This window comes from Botrytis sinoallii (genome assembly GCF_014898435.1).
Source record: "Botrytis sinoallii strain Bc 23 chromosome Unknown BSIN_001, whole genome shotgun sequence".
Taxonomy (NCBI): domain Eukaryota; kingdom Fungi; phylum Ascomycota; class Leotiomycetes; order Helotiales; family Sclerotiniaceae; genus Botrytis; species Botrytis sinoallii.
In genome coordinates this window covers 2,130,688-2,147,245 of record NW_024066028.1, presented here as the reverse complement: position 1 = coordinate 2,147,245, position 16,558 = coordinate 2,130,688, and the positions used below count along the sequence as shown (strand labels likewise).

General features: G+C 44.8%; 5 protein-coding genes across 5 annotated transcripts; 4 read left to right on the top strand and 1 right to left on the bottom strand.

Moving 5' to 3' along the window:
• Window positions 1-311: 311 nt before the first annotated feature.
• EAF02_000463 (uncharacterized protein) lies at window positions 312-1,625 on the top strand (the record flags this gene model as incomplete). Its single annotated transcript, XM_038896511.1, has 4 exons — window positions 312-328; window positions 539-573; window positions 638-1,192; window positions 1,249-1,625. 4 exons carry the CDS (start codon window positions 312-314, stop codon window positions 1,623-1,625), a joined length of 984 nt encoding a protein of 327 aa, XP_038763370.1.
• A 2,217-nt stretch (window positions 1,626-3,842) lies between these two features.
• Window positions 3,843-5,090, top strand: EAF02_000462 (uncharacterized protein; the record flags this gene model as incomplete). The annotated part of the gene is made up of 1 exon (XM_038896510.1): window positions 3,843-5,090. The coding sequence occupies one exon, from the start codon at window positions 3,843-3,845 to the stop codon at window positions 5,088-5,090; it is 1,248 nt and encodes a 415-aa protein (XP_038763369.1).
• A 15-nt stretch (window positions 5,091-5,105) lies between these two features.
• On the top strand, window positions 5,106-7,161 carry EAF02_000461 (uncharacterized protein; the record flags this gene model as incomplete). Its single annotated transcript, XM_038896509.1, has 2 exons — window positions 5,106-5,110; window positions 5,139-7,161. The coding sequence occupies 2 exons, from the start codon at window positions 5,106-5,108 to the stop codon at window positions 7,159-7,161; spliced, it is 2,028 nt and encodes a 675-aa protein (XP_038763368.1).
• A 4,402-nt stretch (window positions 7,162-11,563) lies between these two features.
• Window positions 11,564-12,703, top strand: EAF02_000460 (uncharacterized protein; the record flags this gene model as incomplete). The annotated part of the gene is made up of 1 exon (XM_038896508.1): window positions 11,564-12,703. One exon carries the CDS (start codon window positions 11,564-11,566, stop codon window positions 12,701-12,703), a length of 1,140 nt encoding a protein of 379 aa, XP_038763367.1.
• A 753-nt stretch (window positions 12,704-13,456) lies between these two features.
• Window positions 13,457-16,141, bottom strand: EAF02_000459 (uncharacterized protein; the record flags this gene model as incomplete). The annotated part of the gene is made up of 3 exons (XM_038896507.1): window positions 13,457-15,313; window positions 15,334-15,894; window positions 16,016-16,141. 3 exons carry the CDS (start codon window positions 16,139-16,141, stop codon window positions 13,457-13,459), a joined length of 2,544 nt encoding a protein of 847 aa, XP_038763366.1.
• Window positions 16,142-16,558: the final 417 nt, after the last annotated feature.

The window sequence follows — 16,558 nt, the reverse complement described above, 5'->3', positions numbered from 1 at the left end:
ACACGTGGGGCAGAATGATGAAGTTGAGTACTAGATAGAGTAGGTGACTTTTTTTTAATAATGGAGTTTGCGCCAAACATCTCCGAGTCATATTAAAAGTGAAGTCTTGTCCCTTTCCCATATTATCCAATAGTCGTGATTCTCTTTGCTTCAAATATATTTCAAATTACCCAAGCCATACATTTCTTATCATTTACGAACACAACATTCTCTGCTTCTGCTTGTGATTCAAGTGAATACCCCGCAATCGGAGTGATTATATCTTCACATTGTACAGAAACAAACAACTTGCTCTCGTCACCCTCAACAAAATGGATTTAGTGAATCAGTAAGAATTTTCCTCTTTTACCTTGTTGGCTCTTGGGCTTGCCATTGAAGCCTATTTAAACGGTTTGGAGCTGTTGGATTCGCATTTTTGGGCACATAGAACCTGGCAACTCCTACCGTTCAAAGAAGCTACAATGAAAGTTCTCAAGATGTTATACATTGCAGACGAGGATTCTAAAGAGTATGAGCCTTTCACTAACGATCACAAAAGCTTAGAAGGTAGATTGCTATTCGCAGTACCAAAAAGTGAGTCATGACACCACTGAAGCCGAATCCTGTTTTCGAGATTGATGGCTGATTGAATTGTTAGAGGGAAGACTATTACAAGCAGCACTCAATTTGCTCGAAGGCGCCGATATTCAGTTTCGAAGAGAATCAAGACTTGACATCGCATTGGTCAAAAACTTACCAATTGCGCTCGTTTTCCTTCCCGCTGCCGACATTCCTACGTTCGTTGGTGAAGGTCGAGTAGATATTGGTATTACTGGACGGGACACAGTTGCAGAACATGCCACAGGAGTCGAAACCGAGAGGAGAGTTAAGTCAGAATCAGGAACATCAACCCCTGTCGAAGCGGGCAAGGAAGAAGGATGTGTAGAGATAATGGATTTGGGATTTGGTGCTTGTAAGTTGCAAGTACAAGTGCCAGAGAAGGGACCATATGCGAAGCCATCAGATCTCATTGGAAAGAATATTGGTACCAGTTTCGTCAGTCTATCTGAGGAATTCTTCCGAGCGTTGGAAGCTGAGGCAGACGGTGGTGCCGTGTCCGGGCGCAAGTTGAAGACCAAGATCATCGAGCTCAGCGGCAGTGTTGAGGCTGCATGTGCTCTTGGTGTCGCTGATGGAATCGTGGATCTTGTTGGTAAGTGAAAGAACGACATATCAAACTCAAGAAGTTACGTGTTAATATGTTATTAGAATCTGGTGAAACCATGAAGGCAGCAGGATTAAAGGCTATTGATACCGTCGTCTCGAGTACAGCAATTCTCGTGAAATCCAAAAGACCCTCGAATCCAGCATTGGTAGATCTTATTGCTTCCCGTATTCGAGGTGTCATCACTGCGCAAAAATACGTCTTGTGCCAGTACAACGTTCAACGAAACGCCCTCCCAGATGCAGTCAAAATTACCCCTGGAAAGCGAGCACCCACGATCAACGCCTTGGAGGAGGAAGGCTGGGTAGCTGTTAGTTCAATGGTCGAAAAGAAGAAGATCGCTGTGGTCATGGATGATTTGACGGCCGTTGGAGCAACAGATATCTTGATTCTTGATATTGCAAACACGAGAGCCGGATGAAAATAAACGAGAGATGAAAAAAGGAATGTATCATGATAACAGATTGAGATTTCGGATATTGGTGGGAGATTGGAGGACGAGAAAATACCCATTTGGATCGAATCGAGCCTGGAGTTGTAGCTTGGAAATCTAGTACAATCTTAAATCAAAATTCGCAGCGGATAATGCATATCGCGTGAAACTTTAAAAGAATTTAGATGACTAGATAAAAGAAATACAACCAATCCCCGACGAAGGGTTTGCACATCAAGATCAAATCTTTCACCAGCCAACCGCAAAAGGGTCCCTTTTCTCCTCCCTTACAAACGATCCGTCTGAACTACCCAATAGCACACCTTTGAAGCGCCGACGGACATGAGAATAATTGATGGATGGGCCCTCGATTTTATCGTATCTTCCCCTCTTCGGTCTCGTCTTCCTATCTGAAAATAAAATGGCTTCATTTTCCGGCCAGAGAGGTAGTCTTTCTTCTTTCGTAACTACCCCTATCTCCATCAAATCACGAAGCGAAGCGAGAACAGTAGATGAGATGGTCAGGTGAGAATAAGCTTCGTCTCCAATGATTAAATATCTTAGTCGCTGCAGCCCGTATCCACATCCATCATAATCCTCCCCCAGCCTTAACAAATTCCCTAGTTTCTCAACCCAGGCCGAATAGTAAGGACTGTAAATTTGGCTAGCATCTATCCGAAAATATAAACTATCCCTAAAGGGACTAAACCAGAGATTCAAAGAAGGGATGTATTGGTAGTAGTGGAGAGCGAAAGAACGTGATTCGGAGATGAGATGGAGAAGAACGGGAATGCTAGAATAGGAAAAGTAGATAGGAATGAACGTTTGAGAGGGGGGAGAAAATTCCAATTCGAGAATGCGAGGGGAGGGGAGACAATGGGTGTATATTTGGAAACGAAGTTCTGGGGGGAGGAAAGGAAAGAGTGAGAAGGTTGTAAGGGGTTGAGATGACGATAGAGAAGAGGAGGATTTAGGATTAGATAGGTTGTAATCTGTGTCAGTTGTAAAGTGAGGCATGTTGAAAGATTTCAACTCAATGTTGGAATCTTAAATGTGAGTGAGGAGTTGCGTTTGGATATTGGTGATTGATAAGGAAGTGGCGAGAAAACAGCTCAGCCGAGAACGAAAGGGGTGAGATGTTGAAGGTAGAATCAACTGAGCTTATTGGTTATATATCGTCGTGTCGAATTACGAAGGGAAAATATGGTAAGAAATGAAAAGCAACAGAAGAAACTACCTGAGTAGGTTTCATACTTATATGTACATGTTGGATAACCGCTGAGTGCGATTCCTTTGCACAACTGAGGCTATATCGAGATTTTTCTCTTCGGGCGTCTATGTTGTATTTATCTATGCACCACCATAGTGGATAACTTCCTCCTTCGAATACTGGAGAAGGAATAAATTCCTAGGTCCTCACTGAGATGTTTGTCGGTGGAGAGACTAAAGGTTACTCAGCCATATAGCTCAAGGAAACCTATGAAGCAGCAGTACATGTTTTTATGACCGACAAATGCCACAATGAAGTGTGGTCGGCATATACCTGGGTACCTCAGGTTAAGAACAGAGACTTCGACCAACCTTGTAACCTTAGCACGAGGCTGTTGGATTCCAAGATTTGATATAATTTCGCTCGCATCAGAGATTGCGACAATAATAACCTTGGAAGTATGCGATACCCTTTCTCGGCTCATAAGTCAATTCATTTCCACATTTGATTCTTCAGAGTCATCTCATACAATGATGCAATGCAAATGTTACAATGTTCCAGATAATGAGCGAGTATGAGTCAACTCTCATATATGAGTCTTGGAGTTGACAAATTTATCCGAAGAGTCCAGAAGAGCGCTAGTTGATAAGTTTAGCGTCGATAAAGAGCTCATGGATTGCCACAATAAAATCAGCCTTATTCCCCTCTATATACCAGAGTGCTACTTCCGTATCTTGCAAACAAAAAGTATTTTCATCCACTTTCTACCATTTAATCTTTTCATTCCTTTTCTTGTCTGAAGTCGCCGTATATTTTGAGGCGCAATTACTCGTTGATTTACGAAAGTTTCGTATTTTGCAAGCTCTCTTAGATTTGTCTGCATTGCATCGCAGTAAACAAAAAATAACGACCCCGCCACTGGTCAAAAATCCATTTAAACACACAAACTATCGAGAATTTCGGGTTATATCACAGGCTCGTTATATTCACGTATCATGGCCACTACAGAACCGTCTCCAGCTCCTGGCTCCAATCGTCCTCCTCGAACACGAACTCGTCGCACAAGACGGGGTGGCCATCGGAACAATGGACCTGCACCAGCAGATGCAAACACAAATGCTACTCCAAATTCAACGGCACAAGTACCAAATGGTCCTTTAGCTCTCAGACCGGCCTCTGTGGCACCACTGCCAGATTCGAATTCTCCAGCCCCGTCGAACCCGCGAAATTCGAACGCAAACAATCGAGGAGGCGGCAATGGTAGGAGAGGTGGATTTGGACGAGGAGGTCGAAGAGGGGGTGGTCGCGGACAGCCCATGGCCAATGGAAGAGTGTTTGGAGGGCAACTTACCTCAAACTCGCATACTAGTCCTACATCTGACGCTGGTTCTCTTGCTGGAGATGCTCCAGCATTTACACCTGGACATCCTATTGCCACCCGACCTGGACCCTCTCGAGCTCCGCGCGCACGTCGAATGTCGAAATCGCAAGCTGCAGATCTTGCCACTCGAACACACGAAGATATCACAAATGGACAATATGAATGCGCAATTTGTACCAACGAAGTTCTACCAAATTCAAAGATATGGAACTGTAAAAGTTGTTGGTCGGTTCTCCATTTATCATGTGTCAAAAAATGGTCGAAGAACGAAGTATCTACACATCAACAACGAGCAGTTGAAAATGGAGAATTGCCACCACCGAGACAATGGAGATGTCCCGGTTGTAACTTGCCCAAAGAAGACTTGCCAATATCGTATACTTGTTGGTGTGAGAAGGAGATTGAACCACGATCAGTAGCTGGGCTACCACCACATTCTTGTGGGCAGAGTTGTTCAAAAAAGCGGATCGGACACTGTCCTCATCCATGTGATCTTATGTGCCATGCTGGACCGTGTCCACTTTGCACTCACATGGGGCCTTCACTTCCTTGCTTTTGTGGCAAAGAGACGGTTTCAAGAAGATGTTTAGATACGAAGTACGAAAGCGGATGGGCTTGTGGGCAAGTCTGCGATGATGTACTTCCCTGCGGAGAACACAATTGTGAGCGGAGTTGTCATGAGGGCCTTTGTGGGCAAGTTGTGAGGTTCCATTATAGAATCAACATGCTATTGTTGGGCAAAAGTCGAAAAAACTACTACCTTGCTCGGAACGCGATGAAGACGCGTGAAAGTCAAATCACCAACCAGTACGCTCGGATGGGTGAAATGTTGGCCATGAGGACAATGGATTGGATCTTTTGACTTGTGGGCTTCTGAATGCCGTAGACCCTTTGATTGTGGGTAAACCAGATCATTACTGTGGAGGCTAAGTGTCACCCTCAAGACCTATTACCTGCACATTGTCCATTTCGCCGACGTTGTCACAACTTGTCCTTGGAAAACGCCAATTTCTACACTCCTCGAAACCCCACGAACCGATTGCACCCAGAATATTCCTCACTGTCAAGAGAAGTGTGAATTGCCGTTGAAGTGCGCCCATACCTGCCAAGGTATTTGTCATGAAGGCGAGTGCCGACCTTGCTTTCAGTCGGTGTTAATTGCATGTCGCTGCGGTAGGACAATATCAAACACTATGTGTCATCAAGGAGTGGATGAGAAGCCACAGTGCCCTCGAGTATGCCGAGCGACACTCAACTGTGGGAGACACGAGTGCGGCGAGCGATGTTGTTCTGGCGAAAAGAAAGCAAGTGAGCGACAAGCCGCAAAACGAAAGCATCGTGCTTTGAATGCTCCGCCGACAGAAGAGAACATTGAGGCTGAGCACATCTGTCTCAAAGTCTGTGGACGCACACTCAAATGTGGTGAACATGCTTGCGCTGAACTTTGTCACAAGGGCCCTTGTAGATCATGCCGTGAGGCTATCTTCGAAGAAATCAGCTGCGCTTGTGGCCGTACCGTTTTGCAGCCTCCAATGCCTTGCGGGACGAAACCACCTGAGTGCCGTTTTGATTGTACAAGAGCAAGAACTTGTGGTCATCCACAAACTAAGCATCAATGCCATCTCGATGGCGAAGCTTGTCCAAAGTGTCCCTTCCTTGTAGAGAAGCCTTGTATTTGTGGCAAACGGACTTTGAAAAACATTCCGTGTTGGTTCACTGAAGTCCGGTGTGGCTTGCCGTGCGGGAAAAAGTTAAAGTGCGGTATACATTCTTGTCAAAGTCTCTGCCATCGTCCCGGACAATGCGAAGACGCGACTTCGCCATGTCATCAACCGTGCGGAAGGCAGAAAAGCGTTTGCGATCACTCCTGTACCGACGCTTGCCATGCTCCTTACCCCTGTAAGGAAACACTACCTTGCCAAGGCAAAACCTTCATCACCTGCCAATGTCAACATCAGAAACAAGCGGTCAAATGTCTCGCATCGAAAACCAGCGAGGGCAATTCGAAAAAGACACTAGATTGTAATGACGAATGTCTTAAGCTCCAACGCAATGCAAAGCTTGCCGCAGCTTTGAATATTGACCCAAGCACTCACACAGATGATCATATTCCATATTCGCAACAAACATTGGATATGGTCAAAGACATGCTCAAATTTTGTCAAACCTACGAGCGCGAATTTCGCGTTTTCGCAGCGGATCCATCGGAGAAGAGATTAAGATTCAAGCCCATGCCATCTCATCAGAGAGCATTCCTGCACTCATTGGCGGAAGACTATGGCCTCGATAGTGAAAGTCAAGATCCAGAGCCCCATCGCCACGTTTCGATTTTTAAGACGCCACGCTTTGTATCTGCGCCATTGAAAACTCTAGCGCAATGTGTCAAAGTCAAGCCAGTGACAGTCGTCGAAGCTGCATCTTCAAAGAGATTAGTTGCTACAGCCGAACCGTTCAATGCATTCTTATTATCGAATCCTCGGTTTGGATTAACTATTGATGAGATACACACCGATCTTTCGTCTGAATTCGCAAATGCGGGCCTCGATTTCGACGTATCTTTCCTACCTTCTGGTGAAGTTGTCCTTCGTGGAAAAGCTCCCGAGACTTGGTACACGAAAGTTGACTCCGCACTAACTGCTATGCAGCATAGTCTTGTTCAAAAGGTTAAAGCACTTCAATTAGCGTCGACAGTTGTTCTCTGTAGTGTGGATTCGAGTTTGAATGTCGTCAGGAGAGAAGATGATCATTTAGGGGGTGGGTGGAGTCAAGTGGCCAAAGGAGCCAGCGGAAGCAAAGCTCCAGTGAGGCCAGAGATAGGTGTAAAAAGCAGCTTCACCGTTTTGGGAACTAGAATGGCGGCGAAAAAGAAGAAAGAAGAACAGGATTCTGCAGTAGATGACTGGGAAAAGGAAGTGGAGGCTTGGGATGCTTGAGAGTGACCACTGAGGATTGTGGTCATTCGATTAGTGTATACACTAGGTACTCTTAAATAATGATGAGACGATGAATTCAGAGTTCTAATGATAGAATCTATTGATTATCAGGTCCATCCATATGACTAACCCGTTCCATCGCCTGAAATCAAATTGAGATAACCTTTCCAGTCCGTATTGCTCCCTGGTAAGATTATACAATACCACATCTACCTAATTCATCCTAATATACTTCATATATCAACAGTCTCTACATGATATTTCATGGAATACCTGCACTCGTTCCTACACATAACTTGATTCCCGACGTCAAATCATCTTCTTTCACTCATCATCTTCATTTAGCACCTATTCATATCGTAGACCTACTCCTCACCTTGACTAAAGCGCTTTTTCTTAAATTTATCCACTATCATATGCGTTGTAGTCCTTCTCTCCGAATCCCACGCGAAAATAGCAGCAGTGAATACCTAAACTTGAACGAACATGGTAGTGCTGGAAGACCTCCTGTGTTCAAATTCAGATTGATATCTGAAAATTGATGGGCTTTAATTTCCCCGTCTCCAACATGATGTCTGCGATCGTAGTATTGTAAGATATGCTGAGGAATATGAAGCAGACTCGAAAAAAAAGGGGGAAAGTGGACGGATTTTGGGAGAGTATATATAGGCTCAGAAGGTTTGAAGGAATGGGGGAGCACCAACGAACGATCTGAGAAAATTTCAATGAAAATGTAAAGTAAGTAAGGAAGCAGTCCGCTATCGCCGTCTCTAAATTAATGCTGTCGACCAAGTTACCATTCCAGCTTTGGTGTTTAAGTAGGACTACCGATGAGTATATATATCAGCTGTGCCTGATTATTACGTGCAGCACTTCATTCGTCTTTATCACCACATTCACTATCATATTCATTATGTGTTTGTTTCACTCCGCTATTCCAGTATTCCCATCCCAACTCCGCGTAGGCAAATAGACCGCCTATTCTTTCCACCAGTTTGTTGCCCCACAATATATGTTGACGTCGCCTCGCTTCGCCGACGACACCAATCTTACCCACCAACTCTACCCTTTCAAAAGCGAAAGGAAGAAATTGAACAGTGACGTCCAGGATGGCAAAACCTTACCGCCCCACGAGAGGGGCGGGAGGAGAAACCCCCGATGGGGTTTTTTTCCGATTCGAACCAGGCGTGTTACCACTCCACCACAAGAGCGCATTTGACCCGAACAAACAAGCCTGTTTGCCGCCTTTGCGCTCTCGATGGAGAAATTGTTTCTGAGAGGGCTTATATAGTAGAGTAGCTAGGAGCTTGGTGAAATGAGGTGTAGAAGAGATAATGCTCAACGCTCTGCCGAGGGTAAAGCTTATATTGAACTTCCAATATGCAATGAAGCAGTAGTAACTACCTACTGTATAATCAAGGTGACTGATTACTCAGTAAGACAAAATTGCATTTCAACACAACTGTGAAGTAAATTGGTACAAGGTAGCATGTGTATCAAGGTAGGCAAAAGATAAAAGAGTTCAGATATTCGAGTTGACAGGAAATTATTTTCGCCACTCAGAAGAAACAGCCATCTTTTCCACCCCCGTATGACCCCCACTACAAGCAAGGGCACCAAAAGTCGATGTAGTGTATGTGAAGTGATTCCCCACGCCAGTAAAAACGGGATGAGTTGCAGATGGCTGATTAATCCAGCCCGAGAGGTACGACCAGTACGCGTGTCACACCGGATAAACCGAGCCGGTAATGATCCACGAATCTAGTTTTAGATGCTTGGTGAGACTAGGCGCATACATAACTTCATTCTATGCGAACTAGGTGGGTACCTAGAGGGTACTAGGTGACCTTCCCGTATCCGCAAGAAGACGGGACCTTATTGACAAGCTTTGGGCAAGGCCCGTATCGGTACCTATTGCGACATGAATATGTCCCAATAATTGTACCAGCCTAAAATGACGTTCTTTGGTTGCCAAAAGCTCAAGCTTGAAGCTTTTGGAAAATCATGAATTCAGAGACCTTCTATGAGACGAAGCCATGGCCGAATTTTAAGAGTGCTAGGCCCGCTTCCTGGTGTAATTGGGAAGACGCGATAGTAGGGCAACTTTTGAATGCACTTGTAAACACGGCGCATATAGTCTGCTCGCTTTGTAGTGTGAGCAGCTTGTTGATTACAAGCTGTGTTCACTGCGCTAACTTGAAGGTTAATGTCCACGTGCCATGGTACCTCTTTTGTGTTCGGACGCATCTGAAAACGGGCGCCAAGGGGGTGCTGGACATGTACTATTCTGGTAGACGAATAATGCCGGTGTACAATTATTATCATGGAAGACGACAATTTTGAGCTTCTAGATTAGGAAAACCTGCAAGGATTGTCATAGTTGCATTGCCGGCTCTGAGAGTTCTGAATCCGCGCTGCTTCGAATATCAAAAGCCAGTGATAAGAGGCTTTTTATCGTACCAGTTGCTTGGCGAATCACATTCGGCAGGTAGAGGTAATCCAAGGGAAACGCATTAAAAATATGCCACGGGAGCTGCCTATTCCAAAACCTCTCGTCGTATTCCTCACAACGGTGGTCTGATTCGACTCAACTTCGTCGGTGAGACCATTTCCAATGCCGAGGTTTACATGTTGGTAAGAACATAACGCGCTGAATGATCAAGCGAAAGTAAGATCTTGCATCGTGGTCCCATTCAATCGTTGGTATGATGAATGCATTATGTATCATGTATCACCGCAGACACTAATGAAGCCTGGAGGCGGCAGCGTGGTCTGATTGTACGTTGGGGATGTCGTCTCTGGGTTCCTAGTTGCCGGTTCTCGTAGACTCATTATGTAATTTCACCTCTCAAGAATATGATACATCTCTTCGACTTTGATATCTCGTGATCCTAGAAGAAGGTGGTTCGGGGTTCTGGTGGTTCGATACGGCAATTGGAAGTCGATGTCATGTGTGCCAAGATATCATAGAAAACCCCAGATTCTCGTTGGCCAAACTGCGGTTGATTCATTCCTTTTCATTCTCCACCCCCACGCTCTTTCACTGAATCTCGACAAGAAACGGCTGTCCGAACATGTTACCAACACCGTGATCTTGGATTCTTGTATCAGCTAAGCCATCTGGGGAATCATCTTACAAGACCAGGGTCGATGAACCCCGCGATTTTCAGGGATTGAGGTCATTATACCGTATCAGCAGACATTTTACTCTGCAGCGACAAGTACAATTCGATGAAAAGGCCAGACTATGTACGTTCATATACACATGAAAGAAAAGACAAACTCGTCGATGGGCATGGTTTCTTCAGCCCAATATGAGTGAGCTTTTGGCAAAGTACAAAAGTTCAGCTCTGGAGAATATGGTGTGGTTGGTGCTGAGTGAGACTGCTCTGAGTCTGAGCCTCCATCTCCCAACTTTTGTTTTTTACCATCAATCAAGATCCAGGAATTGCCCCCCCAGCCAACCCCGTTAGAAAGCTCTTACATTATCGTACTCGGAGAGATGGAAGTTTCTTAAGGTCATGATGCAAATAAGCAATTGAAATTGAAATTGGCAACAGATTATTGGACAAACATGCGACTTTGCTTGAGGTATCATGTATGCGGTGAGGTCAAGTTGTCTAGGAAGGAGCAAACGGCGCCCGACCTATAATGGAATACGGGGTTCAGAGATTGCACTTTCCCTTTTCCTTACATTTCATCTCTTGGCAAGCAGAAAGCACCAGGATAGGCTTCTCTACCGTCTCTATTGAATTCAGAATACAACATCGTTGATGATCATTGATCAAAAACGGAGAGTGCAGCATATCAAATATCGAGACGCAGTCAATCAATTACTAACTTCCAGATCGGGAATCCCAGATTTGTTGAGCTGAATGTGTAATTGGTCGGGAAATGGAGGGGTTAGTTGCCGTTAGTTGCCGTCACCTGCTACTCCTTGCTGCTGTCGTCGATGTGGAAAGTAACATTTGGATTTCATGATGTTTTCTTTACTATTATGCAAGGCTAGTATCTGCCCACGCTTCACAATCTCCCATCTTGCATTTATATCTGGTCTTACTTTTCTTCGCCGTTTACTAACATGACCAGGGAAAACAAGCCATGCCACGAGGTCCAACTCCTAGAGAACCATTGACCCCCCACACTATGCGACGAGAGGAGTCGCTCATATACGCCACCAGGAGCATACCGAGGAGAAAATATTTAATATCTAACTGTTACCCGCACAAAGGTCCTTGATAACAGCATTTCAAGAACTTTGCTTTCCTTCAAGTCAATGTTGTCTTAGACTGACCTTCTCAAATAGAATCCAGCTAAAGCCTCACATTCCAAACTAGCAAAGCCTTGTTATTTCTCTCCAGCATACATCTTGGTACACATAACTGGATATCTTATATTCATCATGGCGCCACACAGTAACGATGCCCCTTCACCCGTGAGAGAGTTCTCAACAGATTTTAACATGTCTTTCCACCCTCCAATAAATTCTGTCTTGCTAGACCCGAGCAAAGATAACAGCATATATTCTGTGAACGAATCCTCATACAGTTCGTCTTACAGTAGTGACTCAACAGAAGCCGACGATCACATGGCTCGTCCTCTAGTTCCTGGCGTTTACGTTCCCACAGTTTGCTTCTTCGACCCGACCACGGAAGAACTCGATACGAAAACTATCTCTAGTCATGCAATTCGTCTCGCGAAAGCTGGAGTCAATGGCCTAGCCACTCAAGGCTCCAACGGTGAAGCTGTCAATCTCACCCACGCAGAACGTCAGACTGTTACGGCAACAACTCGTGCCGCACTCACCTCGGCTGGGTTTCTACATCTTCCTATCATAGTCGGTTGTGGCGCACAATCTGTCCGAGAAACGGTGCAATATTGCCGAGAAGCCTTCGCGGCTGGGGGAGATTACGCACTTATTCTACCGCCTTCGTATTATGCACCTCTGTTTTTGCCTTCCTCTGCTTCCGTACTCGAGTTTTTCACGACTGTAGCAGACCAATCTCCTATTCCATTATTAATTTACAACTATCCGGGAGCTGTCTCCGGCATGGACCTCTCGTCAGATGTTATCATCAAATTATCAGCTCATCCCAACATCGTGGGTGTGAAGCTGACCTGTGGCAATACTGGCAAATTGAATCGAATCGTGGCAGCCACAAGGACTTCCAAGCCACACTCCCCCGCATCTCCGCCATTCTTGGTCCTTGGAGGTAGTGCCGATTTTACCCTACAAAGTCTGATTGGGGGCGGTCATGGGATCCTCGCGGGATTGGCAAATATTGCTCCGAAAACTTGCATCGAAATGACTAAATTATACCATGAAGGAAAAATCAAGGAAGCCCAAAAACTTCAGGAAGTCGTTGCTCAAGGTGATTGGGCCGCTATCCAGGGAGGTATTGTGAGCACTAAGGCTGGTATGGAGAGTTGGTTTGGCTATGGAGGATATGGTCGTGCACCGTTACCACATCCCACTAGTGATGAGATGACGAAGTGGAAAGAAGGCTTTCGAGAATTGGTTACTTTGGAGAAAAGCCTTTAGATGAGATCTTCTCTGGCTCTATGTTCTAGGCGTTTAGTCTTCTTTCACCATTTTACATAGCTTGTTGATTTACTTCTTTAGCCATAGTCTCGAAGGCTCTTTTTGCGTTTCTATCTAAAAGTTCCGCTCTTTGTGCAATATGGTTCAGTAAAACCCTCTCAATCCTATCTCACCATTTTTAATGTTTTCGCAATCGTATCTGGTAATAATCTTGACGCCAATTTTGGCTTCAATAATATGTATTTGTTCTATTGTAAAAGCCGGAGGAATGTCTAAACTCTCTACACATAATCAGCATCTGTCGAGCAAACTTGAATTTGGGAGAAGAGTGCTCAACTTCCCTGATGCAGAAAAATTTGGAGGTTAGATGCATGATAAATACACACATAAATGCATCCTTTAATTAATTCAAGTAATTCAAGTAATTAACATCGATCTTATATACGTGGACATGAAAACATAGAGTGCAAAAGCAAAGCAAATCTTTCGGCTTCAAGAGAAATGTACTTAGATCAGGAAAGACAGGAAGGTTGAAATAAAGCTTGACATGACATAACTGTACACACACACAGCCTTTATTATCAAAGAAAGGACTTGCACGATAACCATTGCCAAATTTTTCTAAAGAGACAAAGAAAAAATGCCCACAACATAAAATATCGTGCATATTAGCTAACGGCCAAAGATTTCTACAGATCGTTCCACATGGCTACCTGTATAATCTCTCATGTTCCATATCTCCAAATGATTCCTTCATGAATTAGGCTTCTTATTACGCCTTTCCAGTTCCTTGCGCCCTTTCTCAACATTCTCTATGAGCTTCTCAAAATGCTGGGAAGCTTGCTCAGCGCCTTTCCCACGAAATCGCTCTAGATTTTCAGCGGCTTGGCTGGCAAGAGCTTGATCACGTTGGACTTCCTTCTGTAGCTCTGTGGTGTTGCGCGTGAAGCCATTCATGAAGTTGACGCCATTGCGGATGGAATCCCCTGCAGATTTGGGAGACTTCCCCTGGTCAATGATTTTTTGCATTTTTTTCTGCTTCGCGGCGGCTTGTTTGCCTGCAGCTTTAGCTTTAGTGGATTCTTTTACTGGTGAGGATTTGGATTTGGAGGGAATGGGCTTGGGACCCGATTTAGCCTCAGAGGGTTTTGCTTTGGAAGATGATTTAGTTGAACGAAGGCTACGAGCTGGAGTTAAGGTTGGCTTGGTAACTCTGCTGGCGGTGGCTTTGGGCTTAGGTGTTGGTGTTGGTGTTTTGGATTTACCTTTTGGGGTGGCTTTCTTTGCAGCTGCCTTTTTGACAGGTTGAGGCTTTGGCTTTGATATACGTGTGGCTCGTGATCGGGTGGACCTTGTGTTGGTAAGGCGCTGGTGATCAAAGGGGATGAAGTCTATAGAGGGTGATATGGGGTTAGATATAGAGTTATTGAGAGTTCCAAACTTGGTAGATGCTAATTGTGTGAATTTGGGGAAATTTGGATGCAGCTGGGGTAAGACTGGTTGTTGTAACGAAGCAACAGCTTTCTTCGAGGTTGTAGGCTTTTTGTGATTAGTTTTCTTCGTAATGACTTTCTTCGTGACTCCATTCCGATTCCTATAGGATCGCCACCTTTTACTTTGCCCGAGTAAAGCTTCGACCTCCCATCCTTCGATTCTGTTGAACCCCGCTAGCCAATCTCCAGACTCGACATCAACATTGCCCTCTGTGTCTACTACGACTATACCGACTTTGTCTTCTACATTCTGTTCAACATTGTTCCCCTTTTTATTTCTCTCTTCGTCAGTGGGCGTGAATACTGTTGTCGTTGTTTTAACTATCTTTCCACCTGGCACAAGCATGGTTTTCTCCCGTGTCATTCTACTTTCTCTGATACCCTGGGGTTCTGGATCATCAATCGCCGTGGCACCCTGAGCAGCCTGGTCCAGCCCGGGAGCCGTTTGGTGTGGAATATTTGCATCAGCAGGTTCGAAATCTGGCATTGGATAGTAACCTATCATCGGGTTTGAAAGGTAGTCTGGTATTGAAGGAAAGTTTTGCTGCGACGCCATCAAATCAGCATACCAGTCTTGCTTTTCGGAGTCGAAGTCTCGTGTGTGTCCAGGTCCGAACGACGGTCCATACGACCCTAATGATTGGGGTGCTGTGTTTACCTGCCCTGAAAACCTATTTTGATTCCAATCCATTGAATAGGGCCAGTTTGTTGAAGCAGAGTCGGAATACTGTGTGGTAGCCTGAGGATATTGCGGGCCAAACCCTGAGGAATATTGCTGGAACCCTCCAGCTGGAACTGTAGATACTTTCTTAGATGATGAAATATTAAGTCCCTCTCCATCGGCACGAAGACTGCGGCCAGCATCAGCGACACCACCGTGGTTGGTTTGGTCTGCTGCTTTGATAGTCCCTGAAGATGATAGAACTCCAGTTCCTGGTATTATAGAACTATTTCGCGCCAGATTAAAAACAGATTGGTTTCTTGGACTCGTGTTGAAGCCATGCGGTCCCCCAAATCCTGGAGAGTATCTGAACCCCATAGCGGCATTGAACCCCGGAGAAGGTTCCGTTCCATCGGATATACTCGCCCGTGGGTAAGTCGGATCGGGGAACTTTCCCTCCGCCAAGGAATTCAAACGTTGTTGTTGTTGGCATCGAAGAGCTGGGAGGTTTGCTCTCCTCTGTCTTTCGAAGATGGTGGGGGAATTGCAATATGCCCTTTATCCAATATCGAGCATGATCTATCATGCTTGGATCTCGCAGATCTTGGCGACTTAGACTTTGGAGTTCCATTGACCAGTCTATTTCCCGAATTTGGTGAACAAAAAGCTGGAGACTTGGTGGAATCCCATTGAGAGAGCAAAGCTGCGGTGTTCTTACGAGAGCTTTCTGTGGAGAATGGATTCGGATAGGATGCTTCTTGACATATTATTTGATCATTTGGAGTAGATATCGAGGGCTCTCCCGTAGTCACTGCTCGTCCTTTTCCTTTCACTTTGCGAGCCGAACTTGTTTCTGAGGTGGATATCGTCTCAGGAACGGATTTCTTTGAACGGCCTGGAACTTTCTTAATTGTTTGGGGCGTAGTCTTTGGAACAAGTTCAGGTGATGTCTTCGGTTTGTCTTTTGCTGCCCGGGGTAATCTGACTCTGGCGAGAGTAACATTTGTATCTTTTTGGGTGCCATGATGATAACTAAGCTTGAGAATGTTGTAGGTTTTGACATGAGATCAAATGAAGATATCAATTTTCACAACAAAGATATCTTCGGCATGTAGTTTCCGCATTGGACTATGTCTCACAAAGAGAATCGCCCCTTACTGGAAGGTAATTGATAACATGCCCAAGACCAAGGACTCCCTCGAATCTACGCTTGTAGAATAAAATGGCCATGTCAAAGCTACGCCATTCTTTTTGTTGGAAATTTGGAGGCAAGGCTCTCACCATCATGATTTACAAACCGCGATTTGTTTTTCCCACACGACAAGTAGCTCATCAGAAAATCTGCCTTGCCTTTTTCCATAATGCTGTGAGTTAATCTCAATTGATGAGGTGTTTTCATATCTCTCAATGGGTATATTGACCGGAAAGAATTGTTCACCGGCCGAGGATGAATTGAATTGTAGTTGTCTCGCTGTTGTCAATCTTAATCTTATCAGACGATAGTACTAGGATGTCGACATCGCTATCAATGATGGACCCCTAACAACTCTCTTAACTCCAGGCTTCAGTCTCGAATTGGAGAGAGAAAATTCTTCCCATCCCGTTCATAATAGGTATAAATAGGCAGCTACACTAGATTCCGTTTGAAATTCTATTGTATCTCAAGCTAAGTACTGGAGACATAAAGATTCTCTCTTCATT